The sequence below is a fragment of the Stigmatopora argus genome, chromosome 18 (genome assembly GCF_051989625.1).
Source record: "Stigmatopora argus isolate UIUO_Sarg chromosome 18, RoL_Sarg_1.0, whole genome shotgun sequence".
Taxonomy (NCBI): Eukaryota; Metazoa; Chordata; class Actinopteri; order Syngnathiformes; family Syngnathidae; genus Stigmatopora; species Stigmatopora argus.
Window position 1 is genome coordinate 9121835 of NC_135404.1, and position 19234 is coordinate 9141068.

Consider the following 19234-nt stretch of genomic DNA (forward strand, 5'->3'; position numbering starts at 1 on the left):
ATGTTTTCACGTTTTAATCAAAAAGATATGATCGCACGCAAATAGTCAATATACACAGCATCACATACAGTATGTACACGGTTGAATAACCTTTTTTAAACCTCTGTTTTTCCCCCACATCATTTCACAGTGTCACTCGTGTTAAAAAAATGGTTGGGCACTAAGAAAAAGAAACGTCAATAGGTTCTGTTTGAAATCAAACAACAAACCACACTTTCCCCAAACGGCAACCTCACTAAGTGCCTCATGCTTGTTATTGATAGTCAGTCACACCATTCGTTCATTCATTCATGGCCTATATAGCCAAAAGAAAAAAGTGCAAAAACACAGTGATCGGGTAGAAAATAAAAATAAAAAACAAACAAAAACAAAAAAAACACTGTCAAAGTTTTCCTTGAATACTCAAAGCTTTGTCCTCATTACTTCACAGGGGTCAATGGAAAGTACAAAAATACAAAAGGTCTATAAATAGGCATCTGACTAGGAGCAAAAATCAATCACTCCAAAATACAAACTGCTTGTTTGTAGTTTTGTTCCGTACACTTTAAGGAGTTCTACCATTGTCTTAAAAAAAAAGCTCAGGTGTACTCTGATTTCCGAATGTAGTTGGAAGGCACGTAGCCTCGCCGGCCGCCGGCCTCACCGAGCCACCATTCACCATTGCCGTTCATGTCCTTGAACTCCAGAATGCGCAGGCGCTGATTGGCGGAAATACTCAGTTCGTTTTCGCAACGAGCACTGAAGGAGTACAGTGCAAAGTAGATCTGAAAAGAAGAATTTCACCACATTATTTAAAAGGAAGAACCCAAGATCCGATCACAGGACCTCAAAACTAACCACAATGACAGAAGCTGCCGTAAAACGATAGCATCCAAGATAAACCTTACCTGATTTCCATCCATTTCGCCATCTTGCTCAGATTCGGGCTCACTAAAGTCATCTTGAGAGTAGGCGGACTTCTTGTGGCTATCGTTTCGCCGCTGGTAAGAATGAGAAGCTTTGTCAACATGCCTTTGTTGAGAGACGTTTCTGTTTGACGAGTACGAGTCCGTCTCAGACTGTTCGCTCGGGCTTGGGTGACCGGCGTCATACGAGTCTCTGTGGCGGCTAGACGACTGATAGGAATACTCTGCGTTCCTGTGAACGGAAGGGGGTCGGCGCTCGGTAAACTCCTTGCGATTGGAGCGATTCCTTGGTGAGGAATCGCTTTGGCTGGCAGAGTCGGGTTGAGGCGCTAGAGACGGGGTGGCGTCCACAGACTGCGGTTGCGATGTGGAGAAAGTGACTGTCGTCGTGTCTTGGTTAAAGGTCAACGTGCTGTTGCTGTTCTGGCGTGAAAAAACGGGCGAGGAACCACCGTAACCCGACTCGTTGGAAGATTGGCTCTCGATGGACACGTCCGAGTGGCTTCTGCGAGGGTTGTAGGGCTTGAGGAAGGAGCTGTACACGAAACCCTTGGTAACTGCGGATGAAGAAAAACAAGGGTTAACAGACGGACTCTTCTTGTGTGTAGAAGGAATGGTGATTTTGGGAAAATGGTTTGGTAGTGGAACCAAAGAAGAGTCCAGAATTTTCACTTACCGCCATTATCAATCATCCACCGATTGTTACTCCCCATCGGGTCCTGCTGCTTGATGATGCCTACCAAGTCCCCCTCCAGGATGGACACATCTAAATCCTGGGCGGCGTTAAAGTTTCTCTCAGCCTGGAAGAGTTTTCCAGGACCGTAGCGCGTCATTAGGGTGGCTCGGTGCTCGTCGGTCTGCAAGATGCCGTTGGGCTAGATGGTGAAAAAGCGTGACATTCAATGGTAAGGCCTTACACACAACAGAACCGCCCATAGGTTTGCATAGTTTGAGAAAAATGAAGATAGTTAATGAAACTCACAGTCCCTTGAAGTTGCTTTTTCGAACTCTGCTTCTCCAGGGTTTTCTTATTTGGGGGGATAGTTGTCGTGGCGCTTGGAGCGACTGTTACGGGCAGATTTTCCGGACAAAAGCTAAAGCTTTGTAGGAGTTGAAGAACCCGACCATGCTCTTCTTGAAATCGGGCCACCAAGTTACCCTCAGCGCCAGCTATACGTGAAAACTAGGGCAAAAACAGACTATTGTTTAGAAGCCGTTTCCAGCGGTCAACGCCAAATGGTACTCACCATTTGAACGAGAGGCTTCAGTTCTCCAAGGGTGGTCTTCATGAAATCTTTCTGCGCTTGAGCGAAGGCTGTCACGCAACCAGTGAAGAGCTCTTCTGCAGTGCTGTGGAATTTGGGGAGCTCGTCCAGAAGTTGGGCGTTTAGCGCTTCGTAGTTGCTGCGCGCCACCTGCAGCTCGTCCTGAACCCGCCGGTCCTTGAGGCGATCGGCACGCTCCTTGCAGTTGTCGTAGTCTAGCAGCTTATCGAAGCGCTTTTGGACCAGCTTGTGAGGTCCGGCGAACATGAGCAGCAGCTGCGTGAGCGGGTGGATGACCAAAGCTTCTGTGCGCTCCTTCTACTCAACCAAAAGGGGGCAACGTGGCATTAATGAGGGCCGTGGAAGCTGTCAAATTTGTATTTTAGGCACAGAGGAAGAGGAACGGATTGACTTGGGCTGGACTTGACTTACAAATTCAGTAAACTGTTTGTCGCTGATGCAGCGATGGGCTCTCTGGAAACGCTCCGGGTCTGGAATACTTCGCTCGGTGTAGATATCGCAAAAACTGATGGCGGCGAGCACCTTCACAGAAGCTGATTCCTACAGAGGAATTGCGTCAGTACCTTACAACCTAAGGAATGATTGAAATGCATCTCAAAAAGGTACCCTGATGTGCTGAAGGTACAATGAAATATCCCGGATGAAAGACTTAATGAGCCTCTCCTGCAGCCGGAACCTTTTCTCAACTTCGTCAAACGCCTCGTCTTTAACCTGAGCAAAGACGGGAAGTTTAGAGTGGCCGTTCTCCCACACTTGACGCTGAAAGGCTCAAGCGGCTGAGAATTTCGACCACCCGTGTGAAAGTTGCTTTGTACCTGGGGCGAAATTCCCGTCAGGTGCTTGAGGTGGCTGCTGACACGGTTGGACTTCTTTATGATGGAATGCATGCTTAGTTTGGAGATTTTGTCGATGAACGTGTCCTCGTCGCCCTTCCTGTACTTAACCACTGTTGACAGCGATGTAGAAAGAAGGGCACAAAGTGAGTCCAAGTTTTTCTTGAATATACATTTCCCAGCGCCTTCTCACCAAGATCTTTGCGGCGCTTAAACTCGTTGATGTTCACGTTGATCTCCTTGACGGCTTGCAGGGCCGAAACCAGCTGGGGCCGGTCATGGTGGCTCTCAGGTGTTGCACCCAGGAGCTCCATGAGCAGGAGTGGGTAGCGCATGACCCGTTGCACCGGTTTGATGAGGAATGAACCCAGATTGATGTAGTTTGTTTTACCCCTGAACATGGAAGGAAAACAGATGAGAACAAGCACATTTGCTGGCAAAAAATATCACGAGAATCTATGCAAATGTTGAAATCATCATCATATGAGATGAGAGATGACTCATTACTGTTAAACACCACTAAACAAACACAACAACAAAAGGGAAAAATTGTTTAACACCATCAACAGGACAAAAAAAGCTCAACTTGATTGAAACCCATCCATTGAAGCCGCACGTCTGTTATTGTTTTGCAGTTTTTAGTCCACATGATGGCGTTAGTTTCCCACTTCCCAGGTTTTTTTTCTCAAAAAGCAGCAACAGCAATCCCACACTTTTTCCACATGCAAGCACAACAGCCATCTCAATTTAAGGAAAGGATTGGGACACACACACAGGCGAAACACACACAAGCCAATCAAAAGGGGTTAGCGATCAGGATGATTGACATGCTCATGGCTACACGCTTGATGGAAACTTACCACTCTCGGTATATGGCCCTGAGGAGCGAAAGGACGAGAAGAGATAACAGGATTCATGAGCCTATGAATGCTTTCATTTACATACATTCAGAGCTGGACGTTTGTTTACGACTTGTCGTCGGAAAAGCGCCGCCCTCCCGGTTTGAAAACTAACCTGTGTATCTATCAACTATTCACGTCAAGTGTCTGACTCACTGCGGGCGAAACAGGTGCAACAAGGTAGGGCGCATTCTTTAACTGCTCTACTTTGAGCTCGACCTCGCATTGTCAACCTAAAAGCAGGAAGGCGTCTTTGCGGGAAGTTTACTTATCCGTCATGCCGTGTCTCATATCAAAGTTCAGTGTTAGAAATAAGTTAAACCTGGCTTGACTCACTTTAAGTTCACAGGGAAGAAGACTAATAGCTTAAAGTCAACATTGTAGTCGAGATTCCAACACCGAAATGTTTTACTTTCAATAGCAAATAAACAGTTACAATATAATTCTTTTCTAATTGTATTAATTTATACACATTTCAGTGTCCACTCAGGTAGGACTTTTAAATGTCCAGACATGTCTGTAATGACCATCTTTCTTTTTTTTTCCTTACCTCAGCCTCTCCAGACACTCCAACACATGGCGCTGGATGTTTTCATCTTTCTCGTAGCTCTCTAGCAGCGAAATGGCATCGTTGTGGTTCTGGCAGTATATGTTATACACCGCTTCCAGTTCCACTTTAAAGTCCAGGAAGACCTTTCCTGGACAGCCACAAGACAAAAATTTAAGTTGATGCTTAGCTGAGTAATTTTTTGAACGCATTTCAAGGCCTACCAATGGAGTCAGTTTCCTCCAGTGATTCAAACAGCCGCTCTGACAGATTAATAACAGAGTTGATGTTGCCGAAAAGTCCGTCAAAGTCCACATTCTTCACCTTAAAAAAAAGACGACATCCATAACTAACTAATGGCTGTTTAAAAATAAAAGACCAGCTTTAGTTCCAAGGTGAAATTTCTCATTACCTGTTTCTTCTGCAGTGGTTCAACAATCTCTACCACACACATCTGCAGGTCTTTAATGTAGTCCTTCTCCGTCTGCAGCAGTTCTTCAATCACTTTAGACCGCTTGTCCAGCATCCTAAGATGGGGGTCTTCAGCCTCGGCGGTGGGAGCAGCGTCGCCGGACGAAGCCGGCTTCAGTGCTTCGGGCTGGCGTGACAGTTGTGTCATTTCTAACACGGAAAAAAAAGAGCAGGTAAGATTTTCTGTGAGCAGCTTTCAGAAGCTCCATGTAAAATATGTTAATTAGCTTAAAGGCTATCCAGAAAACACCCAAAAAAATCCAGACAGCTTCTCTTTTCTACTGCCTGTTTGACAGATACATCTGCTGTCTGTCGGGGTGAGAGTTCCCGTGGCGGAGAACCCGGTTTCCGCGCCATTGCCTTTCATGAATAGGCCAAAAAGCGGAGCGGACTTTGGCTATTTGTGTGAGAACAATGTCCTCTGGCAAGTAGAGATTTGGTAGCTCCCAGGGAGGGCAAGAAGGCATAAGTGAGGGGACATAGTAGAAACTAAATGATGGGACTGAAATACAATCAAATCACAATCATGTGTCAACATTAGGCTGTTGCAAATCGCCTCCTTTTGATCAATGCTTATCAAACTGGGCATGACAAATCCCCACGGTCTCCTAAAGAATGGACTCATTGGTTGACTCCTATTATTTGTTAAATAACAACAAATTATGTGTGAGCTGTGCCAGAGAAAACATGCCTCCTGCGTAGTGTCAAAATGTTCTAGAAAATACTCACCTCAGAAAGTTTCACTTTGAGGTTTTCATCACAAGTTAAAATGTTCTATGAGATAACTCTAGTTTTAGAAAGTTTGATTTTAAGGCAGAGATGTGCAAAATATTCCATAAAGGACCACAGTGGGGGGCGGGGCTTTGTTCCAACCATTAAGAGGACACCTTTTCAATGATCTGGTAACCTACAAGTGCAATCAGTGGAATGCAGTCAGGTGCTGCTTGTTTTCTGGAGAACCCTCATGGACTAAACTGTTTGTTATGAATCGCTTGGACAAAGACCAGGACCCACTGTGGCGTTTCAGGTCTGGTTTGGAAGTATTCATCCTAAGGTTGTTCGTGCATGCTACGAATGACCATCATAAGCATAAAGAAGATTAGAAAAAACAAGTCAAAGTAGCTTGTTTTGGGAAAAGCTTCAGCTGCCAAGTAAGTGTATATCATTCCTAAATGTTGACCCCAATTTTACATGAATTACAATTACTTCAACAATTTTAATTGGATTTGAAATGTCAGTCTTGGAAATAATTTGGTTCAAAGCATGATAAGGACAGTTTTTGACCCGTGTCCTTTTACAAGGGAACTATTGACGGTGGGTATAGAATTATTGTTGATGAATGTTTGACAGATGGCAGAATGCTCTTTTTCCTTCATGAAAACATGTAGTTGTTGATCTGCATTTGACAGGTGAAGGTGAGTTGCATTTGCAACACTAACAGATGTTGTTGGACACTAATAACTTTAACGCTGCTTATCCCTCATCGTAAAGCGATGCCAAGAAGGAAAATTATTGCATGGTTCCATGAGACGACAAATGCATTGTGGTTGCCATCTGTGACTAAATCCCCCAAAAATATTTTTAATTGATACATTTTTATAGTGGGCAGCCCGGTGGAGCGAGTAGTTAACGCGTCGGCCTCACAGCTGTGGGGTCTGGGTTCAAATCCAGGACATGTCCACCTGTGTGGAGTTTGCATGTTCTCCCTGGGCCTGCGTGGGTTTCCTCTGGGTACTCCGGTTTCCTCCCACATTCCAAAAACATGCATGGTAGGTTGATTGGACACTCTAAATTGCCCTTGGGTATGGGTGCGAAGTCAGCTGGGATAGGCTCCAGCACCCCCAAGACCCTAATGAGGATGAAGCGGTTCAGAAAATGAGATGAGACATTTTTATAGTCAACCGAATGTATTTTTTTTTTAATTCTACAAGCAAGTACTACCATTATTCTATTCTAAAAGCTTCTGTAGTCTTGAATAGTACTCAATAGGGCAGTGTGATCCGTGAGGCCACCTGCCTTTTGTCTCCTTCCCGACCTGACCTCATCCCCGTCGCTCCACCTTCACATGATTTGGCTAAAGCTCGGCTCAGGGGAGCTTTTCTTTCCCCGCGCCACCCGTCCGATCCCAGCCGGGCGCCGCCAATGAGAAAGCGGTCAGCTAATAGGTTTGTGCGAGTCGGTCAACATGGCACAAAAGAGTGCCAAAACAAAAGACTGCGTGTTTAATTGGAATCGATCGGCCGGTTCCCACGTTTGATCTGAGGCAGGATCACGTTTTGAGAGTTGACCCACTTTCATCAAGTAACACTTTTCTTTGCTCCGCCATGTGGAATCAAAAGGTTCTGACACGTATTTGCATTTGTACAATGCGGTCGTTTACTGTATAAGTAGGGCAGCATCCAAAAATACCTCCACTCACAAAATGACTATAGAGTAGGCCGTGCCCCCTTAACTCAGTGGCTGCCATTCACCGTGATAGACGCCCAATTACATTTGAACTAGAAGGGAATTAGCAGTGATCGAGTAAAAAGGTTTGTCAGTCAAACTCAAGACAGAAAATTAAAGAAGGGAAAAATCAGTGTCATTCCCAGTCAGTTTATTGCATTTAAATGTGCTTTTATTTATATGGCCATGTGACAAGAATGTGTGTCCGTGAGAATTGAGTTAGTTGCATTAATCTAAATTTGAAAGTATAAAAATTGAAAAACATTCGCCTAAATGTCAAATTTTAGATTTCAGTATAAACATGATTCTATTAGTATGCAACAAGTCACTTCATTAAAATATTCCGATTCTGTGTGATAGTACGGTGGTTTATCTTTTTTTAGGGTAATCCAGTACAATAAATTTGTGGAGTGTATTGCAGTTACAGTAATGTTAGTTAATGTGACAGTAACAGCAAAATATTTTTTTATGATTAAACCCTACAATTGTTTTAATAAACTACTTAATTTTAAATGCTGGTCATGCTGGTGGTATGTGAAAATGGAGTATATATGACTTGGTGTAAAAACCAATAGAGTCAGTCTACTGAATGAAATAAGTAATTAATTTATCAAAGTTAAATAAAAAATCATTATTGACTTGGGCCATTTTTGGACCACTACTAGTGTATAAATGTTAACAGCACTTTTGTCATTTTGCTGCACCAAACAAATCAAATGTCAAGTCAAGAATACAAAATTGTAGCACAATTCTGTGATTAAAGGTTAAGTGCAAATGTCTGGATTCAACTATAACATCCATTCAACTCAACTTTTAATAAAAAAGTGAAAGACAATGATTAAGCTTCACCCACCTGCTCCAAGCCGACCTCTTGCTTTACACCGTCCTTTTTCAGCACCCCACCTTCCCCACGTCTTTCCCATACACACCAATACTTAAAACAGCAGTAACCATTGCAAAATAGTCCATTGTCAACATGAGAGTCCAGCTCAATTCTTATCCCCCGTGCAGAACTGCCATTCCACAGCTCCAATTACCATGAGAAAGGATGGGAAGATACCATGATTGCACACACCAGAGTGGACAGCCACTGTGGTGGGTCATAAAAACTGGGGGTGGATTTCTCAACCAAACTTATTACACCTTATGTAATCAAATGGGTTTTTTTATGTGTTCGGGCTACATTTTTAAAGACAGAGTGACAAAATGTGTGTTTTAATGTAAAGTCATGCGGCCTTGATTTGAGGAGTGGAATCCAGTTCAGGTTTTGGAAAGAGCCATTGGATGTTTTCACAGACACCTGACCCAGCTCCACCTCATTTTGATATGCCAAAACTCCATTCCAAATTGCTGCAAAGTCATTTCGCAACAGGAAACACCAAGTGATGTGAAGTATATTAGATATTTAAAAACATGACAATCAAAAGCTAAAGTGCATGCGTGTGATCGACTCAAGTTCACAAAGAATGCACAGTCGCCCTGGCAACCAAACAGTGGGGAAGAGGGGGCGGCCTCCATGTATCAAGACAAAGTTTTCTTTGGGAGAGCAGTAAGGGAGTGTCTTTGCTTCCAGTTATTACTTTTTTTTTTAAATTTGGGACATGAAATTACATGAAGCTTCATGGACAATTAAGCGAGTAATAACTTGCAATTGATCCTGAATATACCGGATGAATTGTGATTGTGGTAACATTAAAAAATGTAACTCTTTCATTACACACAGTAGATATTTGAGTGAGACTAGTTTCTTTCAAACCAATAGTTGGCTGGGATATACTCCAGCAGGTTGGACGTCTAGCCCTAGCCGGTAATAGCAGTGAATGAGTTAAACTGTTGAATCTTTGTTGTTGTATAATGAGCTTGCATAGTGGGAAGCTCATACGGCGCCCTACAACATCCTGCTTATCTCCGAGGGTCAAATGTTAAAGGGTCACATTCCAACTTGTCGTAGAATCTCACAGCAACCTATATGTCCCAAAATTGGAATTATAGTTGCAAACAAAACCAGCTGCCACAGCATTGCTTGCTTGGTGGACTGTGGGTTTTACCTCAATTTGCTTACATTTTATGTGCTGGAACTAATGAAGTTGAGTAAAGAATGTGTTGGTGGTCAAAATATGCTTCTTCATTAACAATTTGCAATTGAGAGACCATTGGTTTTGCATATGAGGAGAAGGGGTTCTCCTCTCTTGGGTGGTTTTACTATAGATATTTAGCCTCAGTGGTAAAGTACTACTTGTGTAAAGTCTCTGTGTGTGAATAGCTTCGGCAAATCTGTTATCATGTTAATCGTAGGAGATGAAAGGTCCTTTTACTCTGCTTGGATGAGATTTTTTCCATGGGACAAAGTTGATCAAGTTTCGTTTCACATTTACTGTTTTACGTGGTCAAAGTTCGTCCGGTTGCGTGTGTTTGCCAATGTTCGTGCTCACTAATGTGCATTTGATGTTTATATAGCTAAGCTTGTAGTCCATAGAATGGAATTTTGTTTTCACGTGTGGACTGTATGGATGAAGGGTAAAATAAATATGCCTCTAACGTGGGTGGAGTGGAAGCCTGGGGGCACATTTGGGGATTTTAAAAGTATGAAGGCACATGAGGTGCAAAAACGGAGTTGTTCAAGAATAAATCAGGAAACAAAGTCAAAAATCAGAAAGAACAACACTAGATCTGAGAGTGATACTGAATTGTAATGTGATTTTTGTCAATAGCTTGAAACTGAACTGTTGCCAACGCCAATAAAGTCACAGCAAGACTTGTTTGGGAGATCTACATGTGCAATGACTCATGCTGACATTCATAGAGATTGCATGCTTACAAGTGGGCATGATGAGACTTTGAAACTTAGAACAATGTTTTGCCCCGACTTGAAATATTCTCTCAAGATTTGCTCGCTTAATTAACAGCCACACTGCCCCCCCCCCCCCCCCCCCCCGCCCCCCCCCCCCTGCCCGGTCTGACCACCAATGGCGGCGATTGTTAAAGGATTAGCGAGGACAACACAGCATATGCTGCTGGATCATAGCAGCATGACAAAATGGCCAGTGACATTAAAACATCCAAGTCAAAGTGGAGCAACAAATGCAACTCGGTCATCACCTCAATAATCCCAATGAGCATTGTGACGAAATGCTGTCATGTTTTTAGCCATGCAATCAAATACAAACTCCTGAAAGGGCTGAAACACTTTAACAGGATTAAAGGATGACAAGGCTGTGTGCATGTGATTGTTTTGAAAAATGGCGTCACCTCTGAAATAAGCCCACTGTGCAGAGACAGCCACGTGCACAGTATCCAAGCAAAGGATTCCGACGCACCAGCTAGTGCCTGGCACCAGACAGACCCCCATCATCCCCTCACCATGCTGACGTTAGGGATTAATAGCTGGGCTCCAGAAAGGGGGCCGCCATTGACTGTGTGTGCGGCCGTGCACGTGAGTCTAGGTGACTGGGGGAGGGGTCTTGGGGTTGGCGCCACCTGCTCTTTCTCAGACGGTAAATTCAAGCTTGAGCAGGGATCTCTCTTTAAAATTTAAAAAGAAAACTTTAAATAGCCAAATAATTGGCCTTGTGGTCATTAAATCAGACCTTCATTTCCTATTATTGCTATTTGAATAGACTCCACACCCTACGATAGTTTTCTTCGTGGAAAAAATGGGACATTTTTTACGTCATACTAAAACCAACACACGTATGAGACGACTTATGCAAGCAAGCATGACAACTACCTCAAGGGACAATTTCAACAAAAACCAATATGCTGCAAAACTAGTTCCGCAGGTCCTTAGACTGAAGAAAATAGCTGTCTTCCTGTGGGATGTCTGACACTTGTGCACACACACACACACACACATTGCTTCATGAGAATATAGCTTGATGTGAAGATACTGTTGCAAATTTTTGTTTGAACCCTCGGGCATGGAGGTTAAGTACGATAAGAAAAGGGTGTTGACTTCATCCTGTTTTATCTAATGAGTTGAAGGAAAAGTTAATCTCCTGCTTTGTTTTCATATGGTGGAGGTTGTAGTGTTGTGTTGTTATTAATCAGTTATTGAGTTTGTGTTTTATTAGTTTAAAAAGGTCCTTTGCAACACATGAACCAAGCTATTTTGACATTCTCTCACGGGACAGCCAGGTATTTACCTTGGTTTGGCTTCCTGTTAGTGGCGAAGGGTGACTTTCCTAGGGAACTGGGGGCCGATTTCCTGTAGAAGCTGTTGCGATCTAAGGAACCCACATAAACAGGCTTCCGACCGCGTTTCGGACCAGATTTCCCGGCACTTGAATCGTATCCTTTTTCCTGCTCCTCAGCGCTGTGGTAAATAATGGGATCCTCAAAGGATCGCATTTGTCTGAGCGCCAACTTCTTGTTTTGTTCTTCGACCCATTCCTCACAATGTGTCTTGCGTTCCTTTTTCGGGTATTCCTCAAAACTTGAATCCACCGATAATGAGCGCAAATCTCGATATTTGTCTCTGGGTTTGTGGTGAGTATTTCCGTCATCTCTGGATTCAGAGGGCTCACTTTCTATACGGTTGTGGCGGCCTTTATTCTCGTGACCATAGGATTCCTGACGTTCATGGTTCTCCTTTTCTCTGTAGTCGTCTCTCCGTCTGTGGTCGTAGTACTCATCTCTCCTTTCATCACTTGCTTCCTTATACCTATGGTAGCGGTCCCTCTGTTTATCACTGCTGCGTTCATCCGATTCAGATTCATATTGCCTTCTCTGTCTGTATTCTGTCTCTCTCTGCCTTTGTCTATCCCTGTCCGAGTAATTGTCGTCACCTCTTCGATTGTGGGCTTCCTTGTCTCTGTAACTATTTTCTCTGCGGTCATATTCATCTTCTGAATGCCGGTCGTAGTACTTATCCCTGTATTGCCGCTCTCTATAATGGTAGTCATCTCTATATTGGTCTTTTTCTTTATAGCGCTTTCTATCTGTTGTATCATAACGATCACGATCTCTGGGATGGTCTCTGCCAGCATCGTCATAGTAGTCTTCATATTCACTGTTGTACCTGTCATGCTCTTTCAGATCATGTCTGCGATGTCTCTTCTCTTCATAGTATGCCCTGTCATCGTAGCGGTCATGTTTTGTTCGGTCATAATTATCTCTGTACTTGTATTTGGTCTTGTTATCATACTCGTCTGATTCTCTGTGACTCCTACGGCCATAACCATCGGCGTTACGTGGGCTGTCTCTGACTCTATTGTCACGTCTTCTATCATCATCCAATTTGGCATAGTCTTCTTGGTTCCTGTTGTCTTTTTTATGAGGCACTTGGAGGTAGTCGTGGTCATAATCGTCTGGGCCTTGGTAGAAGCAATGTTTGCCTTTCCATTCTGATATCCTCACATCTAGGTGACCATCCTGTGAACCTGGATGGTAGTAAACATTCTGTCCTTGAGGTTTGTTGTCTTTATCAGATGACTTTTGATGTTCATCATATTCCCAGCTTGCTTGTCTGCCCTGGTCTTGGTTATTCCATGGTGCAGGCCATGGAGCTCCAACATGCATGGGTGGTGGTACCGCCCCCTCTACAGTTACTGGGCCTCTCTGCACAGGCATCATTCCGGGATGCATTGGCATTGGAAAACCAGCCATTGGAACTGGGTTACCAGGCATAACTGCCATCATGGCTTGCTGCGGGGGGCCCGGAGGAACGACACCATAGCCGGGATATACAACCTGTTGCTGATGAAGCTGAAGTTGATGGAGCTGCTGTAAATGTTGGAGATGAGCCATTCTCTCTCTTTCCTTGGCCCAGCCAGCATCTCCTAGCTCCTCCACGCTCTTCCCCCTCCTCACCGGTCCCTCGGGAGCAAAGTTCCAGTCCACCGGAGCAAACATGACAGGGTTGCCGTACACCATTGGGCTCTTCATGCTTCTTGTTTCGATCAGCCTCCCACAGCTGACACAATTTGGTCATCAGTGAGGGTTATTCCTTTGCTCCAGATTCTCGGATTTTATTCCAAAGCGATGTGAGAGGCTCCACCTGTCAGGCATTTTGTTGAGCGACCGTCTCCCACTTGTTTTCTGTGTCTCCTCTCCATGGCCTCAGCAGGACTGCCAGGCCAAAGCACCTCCCAGTACTCAGTGTAACTGAATCATCCCCTCCCTGCTGTCATCTCAGCGAATTGTTGAAGGCAGGGGGGGTTGCCTGAAGGAGGGTTAATGATTCAGTCGAGTCACATGAGTGGAGGATTAGTCTCGTAGCCACTCCCAGCGATTTAATTGGCTACTACGATTGTTTTCAGGAAAACACTGTCCCTGTGGATAAGTTTTGATTGAGGATCGAGACAAATTCCAGAACATTACTGAGTAAAGCCCCAGACATTGGCACAAAATGAGATTTTTTTTTTCTCCCACTGCTATGTACAGTCCTTTACTCTATCCTGTTTGCTTTGTTGTGCAATTTCCTGCTCTCCAAATGTTGGCTGTACGGAGTATTATCTTGAAGTACCTGCGCTGTTACTCATCAACAATGAAGCACACACTCAGGAACTTTGACAGCTTCGGAGAAAAGTATTCCTTTTAAAGACCCAAAGCCTAAATAGACTGTAAGCCTGAAAAAGTAGAAGCTGTAGAGCACAATGAGCTATTGTTGAACATGGTCCCTTCTCTCAGAGGTGACCTCAAACTTTTTTTAAAGTAAAGAAAAAATGGAGGCTATTCATAAAGCTCCAGTATTATACATCCCTCCCCCTGTGCTCTCAATTAACTATGAAAGTGGCAACCACTACAAGCACTGGTTTAAACAACACAAATAGACTGGAAACTCTAAGGCGTACCCGTGGGACAGTGTCAATTTACCAACAATTTAAACAAATCTGAACAGTGATAAGAAACTTGAAAGGAAGGGATTTGTTTAAAAAAAAACATTCTTAGGTAACAACTCATGATATAAAAAAATACAAAATACTATATTTCTATTGTTAAATACTTCTAATTATCCTCCTTTTAACATCACCGCCCGCAGTGTCAGAACACTACCGAAACTGCACTTGTGTGTGTGTGTGTGTGTATAACAGCATTCCTACGGGTCTGATAGCTTATGCAAATGTAGTTGTTCACAAGGAGTAAAAGGGGTACTGATGCCCATGTAATAAGATCATGTATCAAACTGTCCCGCGTTTATTTCGTGAGCCAGAGTTGCCAAAAGACCTTGAGAACTGTGTTAAATACATTGGGCGACGATGTCAGGGAAGCAGAGAGGGGGGCGTTTTAATGGTGGGTTTTAAAGAATTAAAGCTGGCTGAAGGTCACGCAGCTTAAACATACAAAAAAGAGGAAACAAAGACTGTTTAGGAATGTTGGGGCCATGCATTTTACACTTTAACAGTAGTTTGTAGCCGTATAGCAGTAAACCTGAGTTCAGATACATATTTTTCTGGTAAGTTGACTACATTACGGCTCCTGTTTATTACTCATCTTGCACTACTGTGACTGGCCCAGCAACTTTATGATGCATAGAGGCAGACAGAAACGATGTCGCTGGTTGCGTTAGAACAATATACTGGCATTGTTTCTCAAAACATTATGCTCTGGTACACGCCTCTGGAGCGTGAAAAAACACTCATTTGAGGAGTGTGGGTTTGTGTGAAAGATCAACACAGTTTTTTGTGAACTCAGAAACCCGATACAAGCATTCTAAGAAAGCTACAATCATAGCAAAATGGAATTATGAATTAGAATATTTAACAGGAAGGTATGAGAATTCCTGCTCAGTGACGAGTTAATGGTAACTATGCGGACATTTGAACAGGTTGTTACCCTCAAGCTGATTGCTGTCATTTGCAGATAGTATGATATAATGGCAGTAGTGGGAAAAAAACACTTGCTGAACCACATTGGGAACACAAGAGTTAAATCCTAATATGATACCCGCGTTCCTTTAGCTCATGAAAGGTGATACCCAAATGGATTGCTCGTTTATGAAACATGCAATCACTTACATTCCATTAATTTCTTCAATATGTGTTAAAAAAAGGCATGTTAAGATTAAAACAAGACTTGCTAATTAGAAAATTACACTTGATATAAAACATTGTTCATACGAGCCTGGTGTGAGTGATTGTAAAATCATACCAGTGATGTAATTCAAGGCCCAGCCCAAATATGTAATACATGTTATGAAATGTTTTCATAACTTTTAATTGACCAGAAATTTCCAAATTTATACTAGCTGAACATAAAGTACTTAAATCAGGAGAACATAACTTTTGCAGTGAGATTTTTGTCCACTGTGTTAAGTCCCACTTTAATAGAAAAAAAACTTGTTTCATTCATAACTTTTCAACAGGCCCACCATTTGAGGACAATTTCTTCATTTACTCACAAATTCAACTGATGTTGAAGATGTAAACTTATTGTGCTGACAGTTTAACATTTTCCACCTTACCTGGCACTCTGTTGGATGTGGTCCGCTCAGAAAGTCCGAAAAGATGTGCGAGAGGTAATAATATTGTTCTCCATGCACGTAATTTGGATCCCTTTCTAAATAGGGCCATGTTGTTCCAACCCGAGTGTGTGCCCACTCTCGCTATTGCTCCATTTGTACAGTCAAGAGGGCAGAGTGGGGAAAAAGGGGCCCAGACTCACAGTATGTGCACGATTGAATTTGGGACCTATGTGACAACACGTGGGTCCGTTGAACAACAGTTATGGCCATCCGGATCCACTGATACAAATCAGTCAATTGTCATAAGTACATCTACATCATACAAGTCATATGTATTTGAAAAAACACTTGTTGATGTACCTGATAAAATGGTCAGTAAATGATTCGGGGGAAAAAAATGCTAATCAATAATATATAACATTTGGAACCCTGTGCGCACCTGTAGTTGTTCATGCAACAGAATAAGTAGCTCGATTTAGTAAAACATATTCTTTAGTGACTAAAAGATTGCTATTATTTCAGTATGTTGTAAGTGTACATCAAATAAATAATGACCATGTGAATGAATGAATGCAGATTGAGAAACACTAGCCGGCATCACTGATTTTCTGGCCGCATGGGGGCACCAAATACAATAAAACAAAACAAGAGGGTGAAAAATCGAATGCGTATTTTCCAAGAAGATCAAAAAATATCTTACCTTGCAACTGCTGCTGCTCCAGGGCCAGCGTCTCCAGCGTGTAGTTGCAGAACTCGAGGTTCTCCATGACTTGCAGACGGGCCGTCTCCTCCTCTTCTTCGTCCTCCAGCATGGCCCTGAGTTCCTCGGCAGTGCGCGCGTACGCGTCCATGTTGTTTTCCACTTCTTGTAGCCGTAGCAACAGCTGGTATTGCTCTCCCTCCAGTTCACTCTCCATCTCAATCTCAGTCTCCGAATCCTTCTCGGCTTCTTGGGTGGCTTCGGGGTCACCGAAATCTGATTGGCCTTCCGTTATTTGGTCGAGGAGATTTAAAGGTGAATCATCGGGTGCAAAGAAGATCGGGGTGTTGCTATGGAGAGTGGTGTTGGTGGGTCTCGGGATGGGCGGAGGTGGACGAGGAGCAGGGCGGGTTGGTCTGCTCGCAGGTATGGCCATTTGCGGACGAGGAGGTGGAGGACGGAGGGATCTGCGTCTTTCTAATGAAGAGGAAGCAGAGTTGGACCCCCGGATTATGTCGCTCTCGTCGCTGTAGCTCAAAATGGAGAAGTGTCTGGAGATGGGAGATCGTTGGTTGGGATCCACAGAAGCGCCGTTGTTAACGTCGCAACACGACGCCGTCAGGCTTTTCTCGAATTCGAAAAGCTGCTGAGACAATTTAGTCTCCAAGTCGCCAGCTGATGTCAGCAAGGCGTCTAAGGTCAAGGATTTGGGCTTGAAGCCGTTGGGGCCCGAGCGCGCTTTCTGTCGGGACCAGCTGGATTGGCTCCCGGTGTCACGGACAGTGAGATTTTTCTGTTCATGGTTTTCCACAACGCCGGTACAACCTTGTCCAAGTGTTGCACTTCGGTTAGATGTGGGGACTCTGTGATTGTTGTGGAGGTTTTTTGACCAACCAGAATGGGCGCTTGGGAGAGTTAGACTATGGGATAATTTAGGTTGAGCTGGTCGGATGTTGCCATTAGTAGAGTTGGTTTGCTTTGTATTCATACGATTCCTTTGGCTATGTGCAGGCAGGCTAGGTCGAGGAGGTGGGGTTCTTCGCCTTGTGGGTGGCATCGATTTGGGTCTCTGTGGTTTTTGACCTGTCGAGCCAGGTGTTGGAGTTTGAGAGTCACTCCTGGTGCCTGAATCACTCTGTCTTCTGCTTTCATTTTGAGTCTCATGAGTTTTGCTGTCTCTTGGTCTACGCTCTTCACTCCTTTCAAAATAGTCCAAGTCCCAAACTGTATGATCTTCATAAGATGCTAGTTGAAGATTTATCCCATTATGGCACGAGGGGTCCAAGCTGGGTGGGAAAATATTTTCCTCCTCTTCTGGTACATGATCTGCTCCCTCTTCGAATTTTGGACGTGAGTCTTCGATTTTGACGAAACGATGGGGAAAGATACCATGCTGCCCTCTTAGTTCCCCCTCGAGCCAGCCATCCTCCACAGTGTTTATAATACGTATACGGTCACCCACATCGAAGTCCAACTCGCCAGGTTCCATAGCGCGAAATTCATACAATGCCACTCCATAAACGGCCCCTTCTACCACTTCATCATCATCTACGATCGACCCCTCCTCCTCCTCTTCTGCCTCCACATCATCCAGGGCATTTTCTTCTGTTCCATCACCTTCAACTTCATGGTCGTCGTTAAAAAACGAGTGGTCCGCAATCTCGTGCGGTGATCGAAGATGATTTAGCACCTCCACAAATCCCTCTGGGAAGATTCCCCTGCGACCATTCAGCTCCCCTTCAAACCAGCCGGGTTCGGGCAACCCGATGATGGTGATCAAGTCCCCCTCCTGGAAGTCCAGTTCCTCGTTAAGCTGCGCATGGAGACTCATGAGAGCTCTGGCGTAGCCGAGGGCGTGGGGTGGGAGATCAAAAGTCTTTGCCTGGGCTGAGCGCTCAGATAGTTCCCTGGAACGGCATGAAAGGTTCAGCTCCCTCACACAGGATGTGGGAAAAACACCACGGGTTCCTAAGGCGTTATAGCCACGAAGCCAGGCTTCGCCAAGCTCCATTGAGTTGCCCGTCTCAGCGACTATCACATCACCTGTGAAAACACACAAAGATGAATTATTTCAAAAACTACTACTCATGTTTTTGATGCAAATGCACTACTTAGACTGTCTGCTATAGCAATAAAACTATCCTTCCAGATGAATGGTTTGCAGAAAAAGCCACAAAGTTGAACATCTAAATGTAGAAGTTGTCATGCTCACAATTGTTTGGCCTGCTTATTTTTTTAGGGGATTGGGGGGCCAAGGAATGGGTGGTCAGCTAGAATTTATGGGGGTCACATTCCAAACACCAGGCAGCTCCACCCCCCATTGTGACTGAGAGCAAAACTGGGACACGGCCAACATGAGCATGGAAATTCATAGTGGACATCCACATGCCACAGGCAGGATCATTTCCTTATTTTGCAGGAAATGCCCTTGGCTGTATCTTTTTTAAACAATGTGTTTAAATAAAATAAATGATGGATTCAACAACTTCTACTACTATTACTACTACTACTGCTGCTGCTGCTGCTGCTAACACTTAACAACAATTTTACCAGTGTGAAGGACCTTTGCAAACATACCTGAGGTTGATGATTATAGGTTGACAGACATAAAAAAAATCATGTTTAGCGGATATAAGGAAAAGAAAAAAATTCAATTTCAGTTAAGCATTTGAGGACATCTGCTGGAGAGTTTGGAAAATTGTCTGACACAACCGAGGAAAAATTTGCTGTGTACACAGTCGCACATT

General features: G+C 43.9%; 1 protein-coding gene and 1 long non-coding RNA gene across 10 annotated transcripts in view; one reads left to right on the forward strand and one right to left on the reverse strand.

Moving 5' to 3' along the window:
• The window catches only part of dnmbp (dynamin binding protein), a 25410-nt gene continuing 6176 nt past the window's right edge, over nucleotides 1–19234 (reverse strand). For 4 of the 8 annotated variants that reach the window (XM_077626736.1, XM_077626737.1, XM_077626738.1 and 1 more), the window contains 14 exons: nucleotides 16488–18530; nucleotides 4883–5091; nucleotides 4695–4794; nucleotides 4474–4621; nucleotides 3885–3902; nucleotides 3218–3417; nucleotides 3007–3137; nucleotides 2798–2902; nucleotides 2603–2731; nucleotides 2153–2488; nucleotides 1888–2088; nucleotides 1582–1780; nucleotides 888–1462; nucleotides 1–764 (listed from right to left, as the gene is read on the reverse strand). In XM_077626736.1, coding sequence (XP_077482862.1) covers nucleotides 579–764; nucleotides 888–1462; nucleotides 1582–1780; nucleotides 1888–2088; nucleotides 2153–2488; nucleotides 2603–2731; nucleotides 2798–2902; nucleotides 3007–3137; nucleotides 3218–3417; nucleotides 3885–3902; nucleotides 4474–4621; nucleotides 4695–4794; nucleotides 4883–5091; nucleotides 16488–18530 — 4580 coding nt within the window. In that variant the 3' untranslated portion in view covers nucleotides 1–578. Of the gene's footprint in view, nucleotides 765–887; nucleotides 1463–1581; nucleotides 1781–1887; nucleotides 2089–2152; nucleotides 2489–2602; nucleotides 2732–2797; nucleotides 2903–3006; nucleotides 3138–3217; nucleotides 3418–3884; nucleotides 3903–4473; nucleotides 4622–4694; nucleotides 4795–4882; nucleotides 5092–5670; nucleotides 5814–8239; nucleotides 8260–11528; nucleotides 13486–16487; nucleotides 18531–19234 lie in introns of those variants that run through there. The other 4 variants (XM_077626741.1, XM_077626743.1, XM_077626744.1 and 1 more) reach the window with 4 other exon arrangements.
• LOC144093337 (uncharacterized) overlaps nucleotides 4988–19234 on the forward strand; it is a 27506-nt gene continuing 13259 nt past the window's right edge. For both annotated transcript variants that reach the window (XR_013306264.1, XR_013306263.1), the window contains exons 1-2: nucleotides 4988–5114; nucleotides 5238–6092. This is a non-coding gene — a long non-coding RNA (uncharacterized LOC144093337). The remainder of the gene's footprint in view (nucleotides 5115–5237; nucleotides 6093–19234) is intronic.